General features: G+C 49.4%; 1 protein-coding gene across 4 annotated transcripts in view; it reads left to right on the forward strand.

Moving 5' to 3' along the window:
• The window catches only part of OPCML (opioid binding protein/cell adhesion molecule like), a 345,511-nt gene that overhangs the window by 137,907 nt on the left and 189,935 nt on the right, over window positions 1-17,669 (forward strand). The window contains exon 1 of one of the 4 annotated variants that reach the window (XM_049801176.1): window positions 13,658-13,772. The exons of the other annotated variants lie outside the window; for them this stretch is intronic. Coding sequence (XP_049657133.1) covers window positions 13,658-13,772 — 115 coding nt within the window. Of the gene's footprint in view, window positions 1-13,657; window positions 13,773-17,669 lie in introns of those variants that run through there. 4 annotated transcript variants of the gene reach the window in all.

Below are 17,669 nucleotides of genomic sequence, written 5' to 3' on the forward strand. Positions count from 1 at the left end.
TAGGAAGAAAAAAAATCCCACCCAAACCCCAGAACTCCCATCGAAAACCCCGCTGAAGTTCCTTCCAGCCCCGGTGACCCGGGTTTCAAAGCTCTCCTCCTCTACCTTTGCAGAGGTCTGGATTTAACTCCGTGTTCCTGGGTGCCCCGGGAGCACCTCTGTCCCTGCCTGGTCCTCGAGGCACATGTTGTGTTAAATCGCTGCCGTCGAAATGTTAACTGATCACAGCCTTCCGAAACGACTGGAAATTAATTGCAAGCTTAAATACTGCCTTGGCCTTTAACTCTGCTGCGTACTGAGTGAAGTAAAGGTTTTGTCTCATCAGAAAGATGTCTTTCTGAAGAGGAGGAAGTTGTTCTTTTTCCCGCTGGAATCCATTTTCCTTTTAATTGCTTTGCGCAGAGCCCCGGCACTATGCCAAACATGAGAATCGGCCACGGGCCTTTTATTTATTTAACTAGACATTTATTTATTTTATTGCAAATTCCCTTTTCCTGGCTGAGGACGATTTTTTTCCACCCTCGGAGGCGAGCTTTAAAAATAAGCCCCGGTGTCCTCTCCGCTTTTTTTTTGCTGTGCTTGTGAACCAAAAGGGCAGTCAGCAAAGAGGTATGAATTAGATTTCGGTGTCGCAGCGCAGGAGTTCTGGCTACGCCGCCTTCCCCCTTCAATGCAATCCTTCCAGAGCTGCTCACTAGCACATCTCACCTCCTTCGCCGCTATTCTTCTCGCATTTATTGCCTTCATTTCCATAGCACGGACGGGCACCCGGGCTGCATTCTCATACACAGCTCTCCCCTGTAATGAGTGACCTAGATAGTGCTTTCTTTTTGGACAAAGCAATAAACAATAGCTTTGCTAACAATGTGCTTGGCTGCTACTTCACGCTGAGTAGGGCTTGGACTTAGCATTAGAGAAATATTCACTTGGAGCCAGATTATCTAAGGTACTCGGATGCCCCCTATTACCATAGTATCTGAGCGCCTTGCGGCTTTTGAAGATGCTTATTTTTGTGTTAGCCCTGTGGTGTTATCCTTTTTTTTTTTTTTTTTTAAGGCCGGGGACTGAAGTATCAGGAGTGCAAGGAAAGCTCTGGGCAGAGGGGCTGGAGTGGCTTTTTTTGGTAGGAAGAGCGTTGTGTTTATTTTCAAACAGTTATGCTGGGATGAAGTACGAAGGCGACTGGGCTAAGTGAGATGCTGTGGGGTATTGATGTCAGGACTATTTTGTGCTGTGCCTCTACTATTCAGACCCTGTCTGAACAATTTTGCCTTTGCTAGGAAAAGCTGATGTCCCCCTCCCTGGCTGGCATAAATCGATGGAGCCCAGGTCCGTTGCCATCAATGCAATTGCCCCATGTCGGTAAAACTCTCTTAGATGTTTTGGAAGGCTCCAGGGTCCCTTAAACCACATCTTCCTTCCTGATGCGAAATCACCATCTCGTTTGACCTGGCTCATTGTTGGTCCCGTGCTCCTGGAGACGTGCTTCCCCCACCTCTGCCACGTTGCAGGGCCGATAATTTACTGTACCATGCTGCTTCCTTTATCTCCGTTTATACTCACTTAATGTGGTTGGGAATCCACAAATTCCCTTTTACGCTGTTCTGAACGTAACCTACTAAACCTTAATCATGGTTTGGGGAGTAGTAATTCTTTCTGTTATATGACTCTCTTTTTATTTTTTCTTATATAATTTTTCCTTTAAGAAAAGATCATTAATCTATGTTTCTGAGCCTTCCCATCAATCTATAATTGAATCATATAAAAAAGACTTGATTTTACATCCATATAAGAAAGAATTCAATTCTCCCTAATGCCTGCAGATTTATAAGTCTTAATCTCCAGATTTCTCTTAATTTTTTTTTTTTTCCCCTAATAACCCAGCTTGTCTGGAGTTATCTAAATTAATTGTGAAGTCGAATATACTGTGATCTGAGGAGATCAGTTATCTTTTCCATAGAGGAGACGCCAACAGCTTAACAGGCCCATCTCGCAGGGAAAACAAAACCACTTCTAATAGCTACCTAACCTTGGTGTGTTGGGAAGCACCCCTCGCAGGCATCTTCAAAAGATGCTCACTTAATTATCGCATTTTAAACGCTGTATTGCACTGCAGGGCTTTCCCCTCTTAAGTCTCGGCTCCGCTATCACCTCCTCCTTTAAAAGTACAAAGGGAGCACGTTGTGCCTTGCTAGCTTGGTGGGCTGGGAGGAGAAACTCTGCCTTTCCAGCCCCGGCTCTGCCACCAGTCTCGCTTTCAAGCCTCAACTGAGTTATTGCTATCGCTTGGTTCAAGGCATCTTCTCTTTTAATAGCAGCAGCCCCCCGTGGACCACAAAGCCCACCCTTTGGCTTGCGTTGGATGGGTTATACCTGCCGGGGCGGACACCGAGTGCTGCTCCGCGCCCTAATTTTGGGCGAGTGCGGCTGTAGCAGCTTTCGGGGGGGTTTTAGTACACCCAGACAGAGGGGTTTGCTGTGCGGCTGCGCTAATGGGAAAGGGAGAGAGCCACCAACTAACGCGCACTCAAATATATCTGTAAGGCTTGGAGCCCTCTGCCAGCCTCCTCTTGAGCTGCGGAACAGTGCTGGGCTTTTTATCCTGAAATTTGGGTGGAGCCGGAGCATCTGTGTGTGTAAAGCACGCAGGGATGCAATGGCTTTTGCTAATTTAGTAATGACCCTAAAAAATATGGGGTTTGGATTGATGGAAGGCTTCCAGCGCTGCCGGGCTCGTCTGTCCCGATGACTCGGGTGGCCCTTGTTTTCAAGCGGAATGGCGTTGGCTAAAGCAACCTTTGCCCCGGCTTCCCCCTCGGCATCTCGGGGAGATCCCACCTCAGAGGCACTCGGGCATCCCGAGGAGCTGGCTGCTTCGTCTTCTCCTTCCTCCTCCTCTGTGCAGCAGAGGAGGAAGGCAAAGACAGGTAATTGTGCTGTCTCCGCAGACAGTAAATTCCAGTCGGGGTGTCCATTTTAAGTGCGCTGATTGGAGTCTTGACAGTGGCACGCATGCGGGAAATTGCTCTGAATTCCTCCAGTCTCCATGGTGTTTAACTTCTGGGAAGGGTGTTTAGAAAAACAATGCATCTAATATTTGTTCTAAGGTTCTTGTGCTGGGCAGAAGAGCAAAAGCTAAGGTTTTGTTGTACGTGCATTTACCAGCTTCCATCCCTGTCTGCTCTTGTAGGCTCACGGTCCCATCTGTTAGAGATTTCTTGCGCTGATGTGCTTTTTCTCTATTTTCATGCCATGCCTGCACTGCAGATTCATCCTCTTTAAATGAGACGCGGGGATCTGTTAGCAGGTCTCCTGCTGCGTCTCCTCGCTGTCCGTCTCCCCTTCCAGACATGCCTCTTCCCTTTCCCTCCCTCCCCTCCTTGTCCAGAGAGGGAGGGCTGGTGCTGGTTTTGGGGTTTTTTGGGGTGTGTAGGAGCTCGGGGATCGCAGGTTCGTGGGGTTGGTCGGTCCCCTGGAGCCATGGCTCTGCAGACTCCTGCCCTGAAAGGGAGCACCAAAGCAGGATTAAAGGGCAGGTTTCCCTTGGCCTGACCCCGTCCCAGTGCCCGTGGGCAGGTTGTGTGTTTGCATGTGATTACCCAAATAGCCTCATTATCCCCTGGCTCCCAGGAGCGTATTACTAGTTACTAGGGAAGCTCCCAAGTCCGCTGGAGCACTGGAGGCAAAACTGCTGCTTGGAATGGCTGCGGGCAGATTTGTGCTCCTTTTTATTTTATTCATTACTTTTTCTCCCTTCCTTCTTCCATTCTCCTAGTTGCTTTCTGAGTTTCAGATGGATTATCCAGATTGCAAAGCCCAAACCCTCGCCTGCCTGCCAGGTCCTTCTGTTCCCTTCCTTAAAACAAATGCTGCAGCCCCCTCTTTTCACGGAGCGGGGCCGGAGGGTTTGCACGGGTGCCGCAGCGAAGGTACGGAACAGCTCTGTGCACCCAAGTAGCGTGGGTGTCAGGGCTGTGGGGCGCCTCTAGGACACCCATTTGTCCCACGGAGGTCTCTGCTGGTAGGCGAGGGCTTGTTTGGCTGCAGAAAGAGGCCAGGGCTTTGCAGGAGCCACTGGGGTGGTTTTGCGGATGGCTTCTTGCCGCGCTCCCTCCCCGGGAGGGATGCCTCGTGCAGGGACCGCCGCTTCCCCCGGCACAACCTCAGGGCTTCTCCCCAGGGATGCTCGCCCTCCTGACTTGCCCCCGGTGGGGGTTACCGCAGGAGTGTTTCTGGCTGCCTGCCTTCCCTGAGCTTTTCACAATCTTTTTGGAGAGCTTTAGGAAACAAGCTGGCTTTGGACGGTGTCTGTAAAGGTAGAAGGGGAAGGGAACGGAACGAAGGAGCGAAGGGATGCCCCCTTGTCCGTATGGATGATGAGCTGCCCTGAGCAGAGGCTGTCTTGACACCCCCGGCACACGGGGGTCCCATCAGGGCGGGGGTGAGGGTGACCCCACTAGTGATTTCTCCTGGACGTTACTTGGAAAATTGCAGGTTGGGAGACTGTAAGTGCTGCTGCAGCAAGATAGAAAGAAAGAAAAAAAAAAAAAAAGAGAGTATTTTTCATTACTTTCTCCTTTATTTTGGAGGTAGACTCAGGAATTTGGAGAAGTGGTTCTTCCCTTGAGGATTTCGCTCTCCAGCTCACTCCTTTGACTTAGCAGAAAGGGGATGGTTTCCTCTCTTGGAAGGGAACAGACATGACCATTTTCTTTCTGTATTGATTAAAACCAACAAACATCCTCGAGTGATCCTGTGCTTCGTTAGGTGGAGGGAGAGAACAAAACCCGGGTCTTTGTTTGCTCATCAGCATCGTGGAGCTTTGCCCTGTGCTGTCTGCAGCACTGGCAAGGAAGAGCGCTTAATCACTGCCACCAGTGGGGTCCACCAACAAGGGCATCTGCTCAGCCTGTGTTTAAAAAAAAAAATTCAATTACTTTCTTGACTGGGGTCAGAGGGGAAAAAAAAAAAAAAAAAAAAAAAAAAGCAGTGTGATCTACTGACTAGGTGGCCAGACTGTGGATATAAGCCATGGTTTTCAGTCTCAGGACACCGGGCAGGTCACTTTGCCCTTAGCCTGCCTCGATTTCCCCATCAGCAAAGCTTGACGTGTTCATTCCGGCACTTACCTTACTTTGTGTGCAATGCTTTGTACCTGGGGATGAATATGTATATAGAAATGCACCTGAAATGCGTAATAGGTACGTATAAGTGTATTAGAGAATAACATCAATTCAGTCTCTGCATATTAAATTCAAGGTGATGTCCCTGGTGACATTACTGTGGCAATGAGCCAGATTTGGGGTCCCAGCCCAAGAGATGCGATTTAGGGCTCTGTATAGGTGAACACAGGTGTTAAATACTTTCTTGTGATTATACAGCCCTGGCTTGCCGGTGTTTTCAGTGGATGATGGATGACTACTGAACAGCTGAGATTCTTTGAAATGTTCTGCTTGCTGTCAAGCCCTGTCTTTTTGCCTGTCTATCCATCTTCTCAAAATAACTGTGTTCTGCAGTCCTCTTGCACACGTGTTCAGCTGGCTCCGTGGGGAGATCCTTGAGTGGGATAGCTGCAGGACTGCAATGATTAAATTATTAACAACGGCATTTGTGACACTCTTTCCTCCTGAGGGTCTCGGAGCAATTTGCTGAGGTCTCCTTTACACATGGGGAAAGCAAGGCAGAGCCCGACATTGTGCAGCAAGTCAGGAGCAATTTGGAAATGGAGCCCAACAGTTCTCCCATTCAGGGGTCGTGCTCCTTTCTTAGGACTGAGAAGAGCAAAGCGTGCTTCAGAGCAGGTAGAAGAGGCACGTGGTGGGCCCTGGAGGGAGGCTGGAAGCTGCAAGATGACAAAGTCAGTCATCGTGCCTAAGCAGCGATGCTGGCTCCGTCCTCCTCCTCTTGCTCCGTTTCTCTCGTTTGTGCTATTCCCCTGGGAGTCTGGCTAAGGACGGAAGAAATTGCCTGGAAAAGCCATCAGCCCATTTCTAATTCCCTTCTGAATTGCTGTTTCAGGCTCTGCGAGTTTGTCTTAAGCCTGCAACTTTGGAATAACAATTCCGTTTTCCATCGTGAGTTGGTTCTTCCAGGTCAAAAGGCTCTTGTGGCTCCCCTAGGCACATTTCCCAGGTTTGGGCTTGATTTCCCACTCAGGTTGTCTGAAGAAGCTTTTTCAAGTGTTGAGACAAGCGTTGCCCACTGCTGGCTGCCTCTGCTTTCCTGTCGCTTGCCTGGAGCGTCTCCTGGCTGGCAGCAACTTCGTCTGCTGGACACCAGAGCTGAGGCGAAGCGCAAACCAGTTGGTAGAGAGGAGCAATGCTCCTCAGCTCTGCTACACACAAGCCCCTCAAGATGTTCAGCTGCTCTGCAATTAGGTAATCAATCAGCTGGAAATGTTAATATTATATATCATGAGGAAAGTACCTGCCTTGGCTTCCCACAACACTGGGTACTTTTATTTTAATTATAAGGTTGGTGCTTTGTTTTTTTGGTTTTGGGAGGGGTTTTTTGTTTGGTTTTGTTGGGGTTTTTTTTCTGTTTGAGTTTTATCTGAGTAACTTTGCTTGAGCAAAGCTGTGCAAGAGAGCGTCTCCGTGCTCTGGTTTGTTTCCCAAAAATCAGAAATATGTGGAGCTTGTAGAAATCATTACTCTCACTTGGAAAGCCCGTTTTTCAAACAGGTAGGAAGAGCAGGGGTTACCGCTAGGGACGGAGCTGGGCATCTGCGGCATGCTCCATCGCTCTCCCCTTTCTTGGCCTTTCAGCTGGAGGTACTGAGCCTCACCTTCCTCGCTCAGGATGACGTCTGCAGTTTAATTAGCAACTGCCACTTCCCTTGCAGGAAAGTCCTGCAGAGTTTCATGGCGATGATACTAACGAATGTCTGTGGAAATCTTTCCTGGAACATATGGCAATGAATATTTCTGTTGGGTTTGTTGTCGCTGTCCCACGGAATGCTGTGACAGGGAGATATTTCCCCGTTTTGCTTTGAAAGTCAAACACTCGCGCAGTCTGTAATATGTCTGTAGAATTTTTCCATAAAGGTGAAAGGTGTGAGAGAAAAGAAGAATGATTGTTGATCCTTAATTATTGTTTTGCTTCAATGACGAGAAGCCTCGGGCACCAAAGAACAAAGTCTTTGCCTCCTGGTCCCCTCCCTACCCCCTAATACCTGAACTTGGGCTCCTCTCTCTCAGAGCTGCCATGAGCCCCGTGCGCCTCACAGGTGATCCAAGGTATGGTTTTGGCCCTGTTGTGGTCTGACTTTTGGGCTGAAGCATTCCGCATGCCATCTGTTTTACTCTTTCCCTCCAAAACCCATCGCGGAGCAGAAACGCCAGTGCAGCAGGACTTGCCCTGTTGTGCCAGCGTGGCACGGGGAGAGCTGTTTCCATGCAAACAGCCGCTGCCTCCTGTCATTGCAGTCATATTCTTTTTGTCCAGAAGAGAAACTGCAGAATTTTGCTGCACCACAATCAAGGTCTGATCTAAACCTTCAGGAAACCGAGGGATCCTTCAAAGGCAAACGGCAGTGACAGCAGGCAGGCTGCCTGCCGTTGACCCCAGGGTGTAGGGCTCCTTCTTTTTCTCCGTTATCCTGTTGGTGACTACGGACTTCTGCCCGTTGAGTGTGGGAGGGATGCGCAGAAGCCAGGGCTCGTCCCATTCTTTTGCGCTATCCCAGCTCTACTGTAGGTAGAGCCGCATCCCTGGCGATGCCGAAGCTCGGCAGCTCGTGTGTTGCGATTGCAGAGGAAAAGATTTCCTGGACCTTTTTTGGGCTGGTGAGCAGTGGAGAGCCTCATTTGGAAGCGCTGTGATGGGAAGCGCTTGTTCCGGAGGCTTGAGTTTCTCCTGAGCTGGTGTTGAACGCTTGGGCCCCGGGAGCACCGAGTCTGCGCGAGACACTAACCAAGATGCTGGCCTCTGTGATCCAAATATTTAACTCTTCGGCAGCCCCGCGTGACTTCCCTGCAATTCAGAAGCTCCACTAGCTTGGGTTAAAGGTCCATCATCTGTTGGCTGATGACCCCTGTGTGGGTTGCAGGGTACAGTGGGCATACTCGGCCCCGTAACTGCAGCATGACGGGGGATCCTCTCGCTCCTGTCTTTTTGGATCTCTCTGTGCTGAGGTGCCCAGCTTGCATAAAAGTGCTTCGCAGAGGAAAAGCTCTTCCCTGTGCGCCAAGCCCACTTCTGAAAGATGTTGCGTAAGCTTCTTGGTTAGCAAGTAACTTTTGTATTTAGACTGTAATTGGCTTTAAATTCCAAAGGTCCATTGCTAATGATATTCAGAGCAGTTTAATTAAAGGGGCACTGTCAAGTACTTCCTTTATAGTTTTTCTTTCGTGTGTGCTCTCGGTTGCAATACCCTTTTTTTTTTTTTTTTTTTTTTTTTTTTTTTTTTTTGCAAGCTTGAAGGTAATAATTAAAGTAATTCTCCACTGATTTTGTCCTTTTCTATTTGGCAAACTTTGATCCATTATTATTTTTTAATGGAGACGAGATTAACATGGCCACTTTTGTTCCGCGACCGTTTCAGTTCAATACGATGCCTTACCGCGCTGAGATCTCGGCGCTCTCCTGCCGGTGGCATCGCTTGGAGATGACATTGATGCAGCTTTGGGGAGGGTTGCTAAGGCAGCCACAGGAGCTCGTGCTCCGCCTAAAGAGTCTCAGAGCTGCCTTATACGCTGCTGGGAAGCGCCCAAATCTGTGGTGAAAGATGGGGCTTTCAGTTCCTCAGAGTGAGACGAAGACAAGTCTCTCCCTCACTAGGAAAGCCCATCTTTGTGTATGTAATGTTTTTTTTCCCAAGAAAAAAAGATGGTTTTGAAAGGTGTCAGCTCATAAAAGAAGCAATCTCATGATCTAAGTTATAAAAATGCTCACTTCTAAGCTGTCTCTTCGCAGTTTTCCAACTCCAGGCTTAAATTGAGGGTAAATAATTTGTCTAGGACTTCAAACTCCCTGGTTTCCCTTCTTGTTAAAGGGGAATAAACAGGGCTGAAGGATCGCAGCTGCCTGTCCTACAATCTGGGGCTTCTGCAGCGGCTCAGCTTGCTCTGCGTGTCTCCTCCGTAGGAAGAGCTGAGGGATGCGTGTCCTATCCGTGGCCTTTTCCCTGGAAGTGCTGCCTGGAGGAAAACTGTGCTGTGTGGTGCTAAGGGAGTGGGTGGGCTGCAGCAGCAATGTTTTGCCTGGGTTTCAGGCTGTGATGTGCCTCCAATTAGCCTTGGGACCCCGCGAGGTGGGTTGGGAGGGAAAATAGCGACCGACCAAAAATCCTCTGCGTTCGCCAGCCGCTGCTCAAAGCTGCTCTGTCTTCCTTAGAGCAGCCAAGCATGGAGAGCGCTATTTAGATCCGCGAGGATAAGGCAATAACCATTTTAAGAAAGATATTCGCAGTGGGTCAAATTTTAAACAATGAGAGTGTTTCCACATGGCAGCCTCTGCCAATAATTGCTTGTAATTGCTTTCCCTTCGGCGCTGCCTTTGCCTTCTCTCTTTCCCAGGAGCTGCTGTCCCCTGTCCACCCCGCTTGGCTTTCTCCCCACTTCGTGCTGAGCGGGAGCACGTTTGCAGCAGGGTTTTTTCCGCAGACACTGTAAACCGCTCGATTGCATCTAGAGGGATAAAGGGTTCCTGCTTCCCATCTCCCGCATCAAATTATTTGGCAGCTGGTTATTGCGGCAGCAGTGAATTCGCACGAGGTTCCTGTTGAGGTGTAGCTCAGGTCTGAGTTGCTGGAACCGGCAGGTTTTTTTTTCTCCAGGCAGTGAATGAAGGTGCTAAGTGCGGGGTCCGAGGGGAGGTCAGGGCTCTCTGGAAAGACCTGTGCAACCCGGGCAGCGGTATGCAGAAGTAGCATGCGTAGGGAAGGGTCCTGTGTGTTCGTGCATTGCAAGTGAGCACACAAATCCTGATTCTGGTCGTGCCGCGGGGAGTATTTGTGTGCGGACAAGGAGACCACGCGTACCTATGCAGAGACAGGAGCCAGCTGGGCTTTGCATCGGGCTGCAAATATCTGCTCCGCCGCCGGGGTGCGGCACCCTGTCTGAATCCAGCGCTGGGAGTTTTGGGGATGCTTTGGGTTGGAGGCACTGCCAGCCCCAGCCGTGCTCCGTGGGCCACCAAGTGGGCAAGTCCTGGTGGGTGCAGCCGGAGCCAGGCATGGTGGCAACCTGCCTCTGGCCTCCACTGAGCTGGCCAGCCCTCGAAGCCATGCTCTCGTTTAGCCCATTAAGGCTGGCCTTCGTTTTCCCTGGTGAATCAATTTCTCAGTCTTTAAATGGTACCTTCCTTGTGCTAATCATACAATAGGACTACTAATGAATGTCTCAATTATTTAATGTTTGAATCGAGTAATTATTTTCTTGAGGTAGCGAATTGAAGTTTTCAGGAGGAAAAATACCATCTTCCTCTCCTCCCCCCCCCCGCCTTTGCTGCTACATAATTAAGTAATTGTATAGCCAGTGATTTAATAGCTACAAGATCAGGAGTGACATATTTTATTCATTTTAAGCAGGAGCGTTTCTCATTTCTCCTCTTTCTCTCTAGGAGAAGCCCTGGCCACCCTCTGGGAAGGCAGGGAAACCAGCTGCAAAGCTTTACCATTGCTTCTGTGGCATTTCTATCGGCGTTTAAAGATTTTTCTCTTCTGCACTGAGCTGCCTCATGCTGGCTGCCAGCGGGTGCTTTCCTGGGGAGGGTTTTCTCGGAGGGATGCTCTCTGGGTTTGATGCATATCACCACCACGGGCTTGCGTCCCATCCTTCCTGCATGCACACGGGCTGTTCCTAATGCACTTTGTCTAGCGCTCTTGCATTTTTTGGTGTGTATTTGGAGGGAAGGGAAGAGCCCAGACACTGAGTATCGTTTAAGTGGGAGCTGTTTCTGCAGTCGGTGGTTGGAAGACAGCCCCCCCACCCCAGACAGTGCCCTGGTCAGGGGATACCTCCCTTTGGAGGAGACACCCACCGTTGGCACAGAGCGTTTGTCACAAATCATCCCCGTCTCGCTGTCAGTGAGAGATGCTGAGTGACAGTCATGCTTGTGAAAACCTCTCTACTCTTTTTAAATAAATAAAGAAGTTAATCACTAGGGAATTAACGTGCTCACATGTTGAGACATCCTGGGGATGAAAAGAAGCGTCTAAGGAACAAACATATTTAGTGTCAACTGAACGTATATCTGAATTACCCTCATTTGCTCGCGTGTTAGCTGTACACGGGTATCAGCGGTACACAATATGCGAAGGGCCGGGCGGTCATCTGTACAAATAATTCCCCTTCCCTGCTTGTTTTTCTTCCACTGGTGGATGGACTGTGCTTTCTTCCAAGCAGGTTGCTGTAGCTGGGTAATTTTTGCTAGTGGCACTCGTTCTGTAGCATGTTTGTGAGTAGTTGCTTGGGAGTAGAGACTTCTTGTAGCCATAGAATGACCTGATAAAAAATGGATGATGTGTCATATTCTTGTTCTCCTGCCACAGACAGAGTCCCAGGCAGGCTGCGATTGCTCCCTCCTTGGACGAACGCAATGTTAAGCTGTGCTCCTGGCGTGAGCGTTCGTGACCGTGAAGCTGAAATGGGCTTTCTTGGCACGTTCCCCCAGATTTCAGACAAGTTCCCAACAGCCAACTGATTGGCGAGAGCGCTGGCAGAGGGGGAGCACAAATGTGCTGTGAATAGGCATCGGAGGGAATTCATTAACAGGACTTAATTAGCGAATTCTAAGTGGCAGCGCTCCGGGGAGGAGCAGGGCTGGACCCGTCCAGGTCATGGTGAGCATCCCACCAGCCAGACGGGGGTAAGGTAGGGATGTGCACTCAGGGACACGCACACATCTGTGCCTTCTGGAAAAAGCCACTTTTGCAGGAATTAGGTGTGGATCTGCGCAGACACATCCCCGCACGGCTGTCCTGCTTGCCGCCGTGTCGCTGCTGGGAGTGACAGAGCCGCTGTCTCCTGTGACAGGGTTAAACTCCTGTGACGGTGAGTGATTACTCACCAGATGACAAATGAGCTGAGGCTGCAGTGGCATTGCAACTAGATTTTCAAGGGCTTGGTCTGTTGTTAAAGGAATAGTGACTTGCTTGTAATTATTTAGTTAAAACTTTGTGTCGGGGGCTGCTTCCTCCGCAGCATCAGGACTGTGGCTTCTCACATCTCTCTCCAGCCACAGCTTCAAATTTTCCACCGTGTTTGAAGCCCCCTCAGATGGGAGTCTTGGTGGCCTTGCCATAACATCAAGCCCTTTGAGGCCCTGGGGATTACACAGCCCTTAAGTGTGGTGGCCACCCTTTAAACCCAGACAGGGGCAGTGGCGATGTCTTCAGAACCTTTCCAAGGTGCTTTAAACCACTGCTTTCTGGTGTCCTTATTTAACACACACGTTGTAATTAAGAAGAATTTCCTGTACTCCTCTGGGGCTCCTGAGAAATTTGAGAGCTGGAGGGTTTTGTATGTTATGTTAACATGCTTGTTAAAAAGAATAGGTCTCCTCGGCAGAGCTGAACAGAGCCCAGACGCCGGCTGGGGCAGCTGTAATGTTGGAGGACCTTTGGGAAGCATGAGCGTGGGATGGATTCGGCCGTGTGGGAGGGACTGTGCAGGTATTTGCCAGTGCTGTGCAAGGAGAAGGAGGAGGGGAGGTCTGGGTCCTTTGCTTTGGGTGTGAACAGTGAGCTCAGGTGGCCACAGGCGGCGTGCGGGTATACCTTGTCCTCATGCCATCTTGCAGGGTGACTCGCCTTCATGGCTGGCACTGAATTTGGGGCGAGCTGGTGGATGCCGAGTGTCCTGACTCTCCATTTCTGGTTATCCTGAGCCATCGGGCCATGTGCACGGCAAGACTTCCCATATCATTAAACGGTTGAAGTCCTTCTTCAGCCTGGGCGTGGGCCTGCGTTCCTCTACCCAAATGAGTTTAGCCGTTCAGTTTGGTGGCCGTGGGCACGGCCGTAGTGCCAACTGGTACGAACCCTTGGGTTGCACTGACCAGAGGGCAGGAGCACCCTGCCAATGGCGTTTGCTTTTCCCAAAGCCTCCTGAGAGTTTTGCTGTTTGCGGGTCAGGATACAGCCCATCCAGGTGCTTGTTGTGAGCTTACTGGCCCTGTGGGCTGAGACTCAAGAGCCGTCGTGATACTCCGCAGCCTGGCCGGGAGGGTGCAACCATCCTGCTGGATGGTGTTGGGCCCAAAGCACTGTGCTGGTGGCTTGAGGCCTTTCTTTAGCTGGGCTAAAGTCACCATAGACTTGGGTGACTCTAGGGTCACCTCCTAAGTCAGAGACCATAGGCAGATTTCAACTGAAATCTCAGCAGCATGATGTCTGGGGAGGAGGAAGGGACTGTTTCTTCTCTTGGAATATCAGCTTGCTTGGGGGTTTTTTTGCTTCCTTTTTGGTTCAGCTTTGCACAGCAGTTACTGATAATGTTAGGAGCTAGCCAAGGGTTAGATAGCAAAGAGGAACTCGGTGAGTCTTCACCTGGGACCAGCCTGCCCTTTCCCTTTATGGATCTGGCGCCGCAGCGCAGCTGCGTGCAGTTGTGCTTCTGCACCGCGCCTCACGTACAGCCTGCAAGACACCCCGACGTCTTCCCGGCAGGACTTCCCCGCAGGTGCGCTGTGGTGGTGAGAAAGCTTGGATTTTATGTGTCTTGACTTCCCGCGCCCACTTCTGCAACTGGTAGACAGCCTTGCCTCTCAGCTATGCGTTACCCCATCCTCGACACTTCCCCGAGCATCTCTGCTGCCGTCAACGCTGGGTGACTTACTGGGTGTCCCTAGCGATAACCGTTACCAGATGTTTACACGTCTTGAGATGCCGTCGCCAGGGCTCCATTTCTTATGCCTCATTTCATATGGAGCATTTGTATTTTGCAAAGTTAACTTCCCTCCCTAAGTTCGGCTTTTCCCCGGGGCATTGCTGTGGCGTGTACTGGTGTATTCCAGCAGCCGCTTCCCGTGGTGGGGCACTGGGATGTGCTGGGAGCATCCAGCTGCGCTGGGAGCATCCAGCTGTGCTGGGAGCATCTGGGCATGCTCAGCCACTCTGTTTTGGGCACCCGAGTGGTCGTTTAGGACCGGAGGGTGCCGGAGGGAGGCATGTTATGGGGCTCCTGTCCCTTCCAGTGACTTCGCCCCGAGATGAGCTCTGCGGGGAAGCGCGTCTGTAGTGACGGCACTGGGCACGACGGGCAGTGCCCAGGTGGAGGGAGGCGGTGGGCTTTGCTGGGAAGGGACAGCTTGGAAAGGCACTCTGGTGTGAAAGAAAAAAGCAAGACGTTGTGTTTTGAAACATTCCCCACATGCAAGGTTTTTGCTTGCCTGTGTTGCAGTGATCCCAACTGAAATCCTAAGCAGATCTGAGTTAAGTAACTTTTTGGAGTTGTCATTAAAGGCCTCCTTCTCGGGTTTGTTTCTGTTTCTTCCCGAAGGTGAAAGCTGCGGGAGTCCCTAGTTATCTTAATTTCACCTTGAGTGTTTTTGGCTGCAAACTCGTGGCATTTGGCTTTGTGGAGATGATAAAATCTAAGATTTCACTCGTGAAGGTTTCACTCAGCTGAAAATCCCTGTTGAATGAGGAGCATGGGATCAGACCCCTCATTTAGATCAATGGTTCAGAAAAAAAAAAAAAAAAAAGAGGTGAACTATGAGCCTGTGAAGAAAACCTGGTCGGGGGATAAGGAAGGAGGGGGAGAGCTGAGTTAATGGACGAGAGATATCTCCAGCCTGGCAATGGATGAAGGGAAAGCGAATGTATTGCGCCTCGTCCTCCTGGGATTAATTTTGAATATCAAACGCTTGATCTCGAGCCGTTTCTCAGGCAGCCGGTCATGTTTCTGTGAAAGCTGTATTTTGAAAAGAATTTTTCTGATGCTTTAAAACAGAGGAAAGCAAAGCAAATGACCTTATCCTGCTTTGCATTATGTCACACTCGATGATATTCTTTTGCAGTACTTGCAGCTAGCTTGACACATCGAGGCAGACAGCCCCTTATTATTAAATCTGTTTGCAAATGTGCTCAGATTGCCCTTCACATCCACCCCTGGTTATGAGCGGTGGCAGACCGTGGCTGCAAATCGCAGGTCCCCGTAAACAGGCACCGAGCTGCCTCCCCTTCTCCCCGCCTCCCGACTCAGGTTGTCAACACTTTGGGAATTAATAAAGTGTCCTACTGGAAAAGGAAAGTGCTTTCTTCCCCCCTCCTCTGGTATGTTAGCGGGATGGACGGGAGGGTTCCCGTTATGCCCTCTTCCCGTGGGTCCTCCTCATCCTCCCGCCGGCTCTTTGGACTCCGCAGCTGAGATACTGACCTTATTAATCTGCCAGTGCAGCCATCCTATAAATGGCAGTGAATAACCCAGGCCCTTTTAAGCTGTGTCATCTCTCCCTCCAGGTCAGATCAGGCCAGCAGCGCTTTTTTTTTTTTGCCGTCCGTCAAAGCTGAATCAATAGTGCCTCATGCTGCTGAGCCTTGCTATTGCTGCCAGCGGCCATTCCTCTCCCGCATGCTGCGAGGAGCACGCTTCCCTGCGAAAGGCCACGTCGTTTGCTCCGATGTCCGTCTCTTCCCGAGTAAATCCCCCGTGTGAAGTACCTCTGTCCTTCCCGTCGGCGTCGCTTGATTCGCCTCCAGCGGCAGTCATGGCGGGGATGCCTCTCTGATGCTTGGCTTCCTCGTGAGCTAAGGGGAAAAGTCCTCCCAAGAGACAGCTAAGGGAAAATTTTCTCTCCTAACTCCAGGCCGTTGGTAATTGGCCTCGGACCGCTACAAAGAGCTGTCATTAAATAAATACCAGGCTGCCCAAAACCACAAATGGGAAAGACTCCCAGGGGTTTCGCTTTGACCTCCATTTGGATCCTAATAGATTTTTATCCTACAAGCAGGTCTTTGGGCTTCAATATTCGTGCTCGTGTCTGATGCTACTGCAAAACCTGATAATCTCAGTGCATCGCTGGTAGCTTATGGCAAAGGCTCCCAGAGCACCTTGGGCATTTCTGCTGAGATGTTGTCTATCGCTTCCAAATTTGTTGGCTTTCAGTGTCAGTGAATACGTGCTTTTCATTACAGGAGGATGAATAAAAGGCACCACTTAACCTTATTTTTTTGTTCTGCAATCTTTTTTTTTTTTTTTTTTTCCTCCTTTCTTTTCCTCCTCTTGAATGATACACCCCCAATTTTTTTTTCATTTGGCATGGAAATGTGTTTAGGATCAGATTTTTTTGTTGTTTCTTCCTATCCCTTTTACATACATCTGTCTATCCGATGCTGAAGAAGATCTTGCAAGTTGAGAATGTTGTTTTCTTCCATGATAGCATCACAATATTTTCAGTTATTGTTCTCTCTCCCTTTCTCACTGTGTCTTGCTCTCTCGGCCACTGTTGTCTGTTGATCGGGTGGTGTTGTTAAGTTGTCCAGAGCGATGTGTGGCTTTTTTCCTTTCCCTGAGTGGTTACAATTAAGTTAGAATCCATCAGTGTGTATGAGTTGTTGGAAATGTTGCTTTTGATAGGCATTACCTTGTACTTGTCTGTATTAAATTTCAGCTGTCATTGTTTTCTTAATTGCCTGTGTTAGATAATGTTGAATTTCCCACAGTCCTCTCCTTCTGACTAAAATGAATAGCATTTGTATCGCAAATGCTTCAAACTTGACACCTTTTCTCCCCATGCCATTTAAAACTTCACCCCAGCTCGGCTGATTTAATCTGCTATCAACTTCTCATCTTTTTATTCATCGCTTTCTTTCCTTTCCATCTCCCTGTCCGTTTGCTGCTGGTTGCTGCCTGCTGGCCTCAGGGGGTGTTCTCGCCGTTGTAGGAGGTGTTATGCGCCCCTCAGATTTATTCGGGATGGGTGAGGAAAGCTCCAGCTTCCTGAAGGTGCAAGGGTGAAGATGTAGCACAGGCGGTGTAAACCCTGCAGGAGCTCTGGGACATGGGTTTGGGTTGTTAAACCGTGATTTTTCTCAGCCGCGGTGGCTTGAATCTAGCTACCGTGCATGTCGTCTTCCGTCCTCCTTGCCGTGTCGTTGTCGTGCTTGGGATCTGCCTGATACAGGGGTGGGAGAGCCATGACTCAGGAGATCTGACTTTTATTTTTCACTCTCCCACATCCCCGCTTTGTATGGCTTTTGACAAGCTGCTGCTCTTCTCCAGCTGCTGCCTGGTTTGTGTACTTTACGCTCCAAATTCCTTGTTCAAATGACATCCCTTCACAAGGCATCTGCAGGAAGATGTTTTTCATCTTCATAGCCTGCTGCTTCTTCAGGGGTACTGGTTATTATTAATTAAGACATTTTTGAAAGTCCAATAAATTGTACCTGCTTTTCTTGAAGGTATTGTTGCTTTCCTCAAAGAACTGTAATAGATTAGAGAGGTGTGACTTTATTTTCTAAAAGCCATGCTGTTTGCCATGTCATGTTCATCTAGGTAGTTTATTACAACTTTCAAACCACTAATTTAACAAGTTTACTTAATGTTGAAATAAGCCTTTGAAGTCTGGAATTATCTGTTCACTACCAAAGCAAGGAGTGATCATCTCCATGCCAGCAAAAATTACTGAGTGAAATTGTGTGGTAATTTTAGTCTTATTTTAGTTTTCAGTCTATGAAAGTTTCGTGGTATTTTTAAGTGACATGAAAGGATCTGCTTTGTTCT

Source organism: Accipiter gentilis, chromosome 5 (assembly GCF_929443795.1).
Source record: "Accipiter gentilis chromosome 5, bAccGen1.1, whole genome shotgun sequence".
Lineage (NCBI taxonomy): Eukaryota > Metazoa > Chordata > Aves > Accipitriformes > Accipitridae > Astur > Astur gentilis.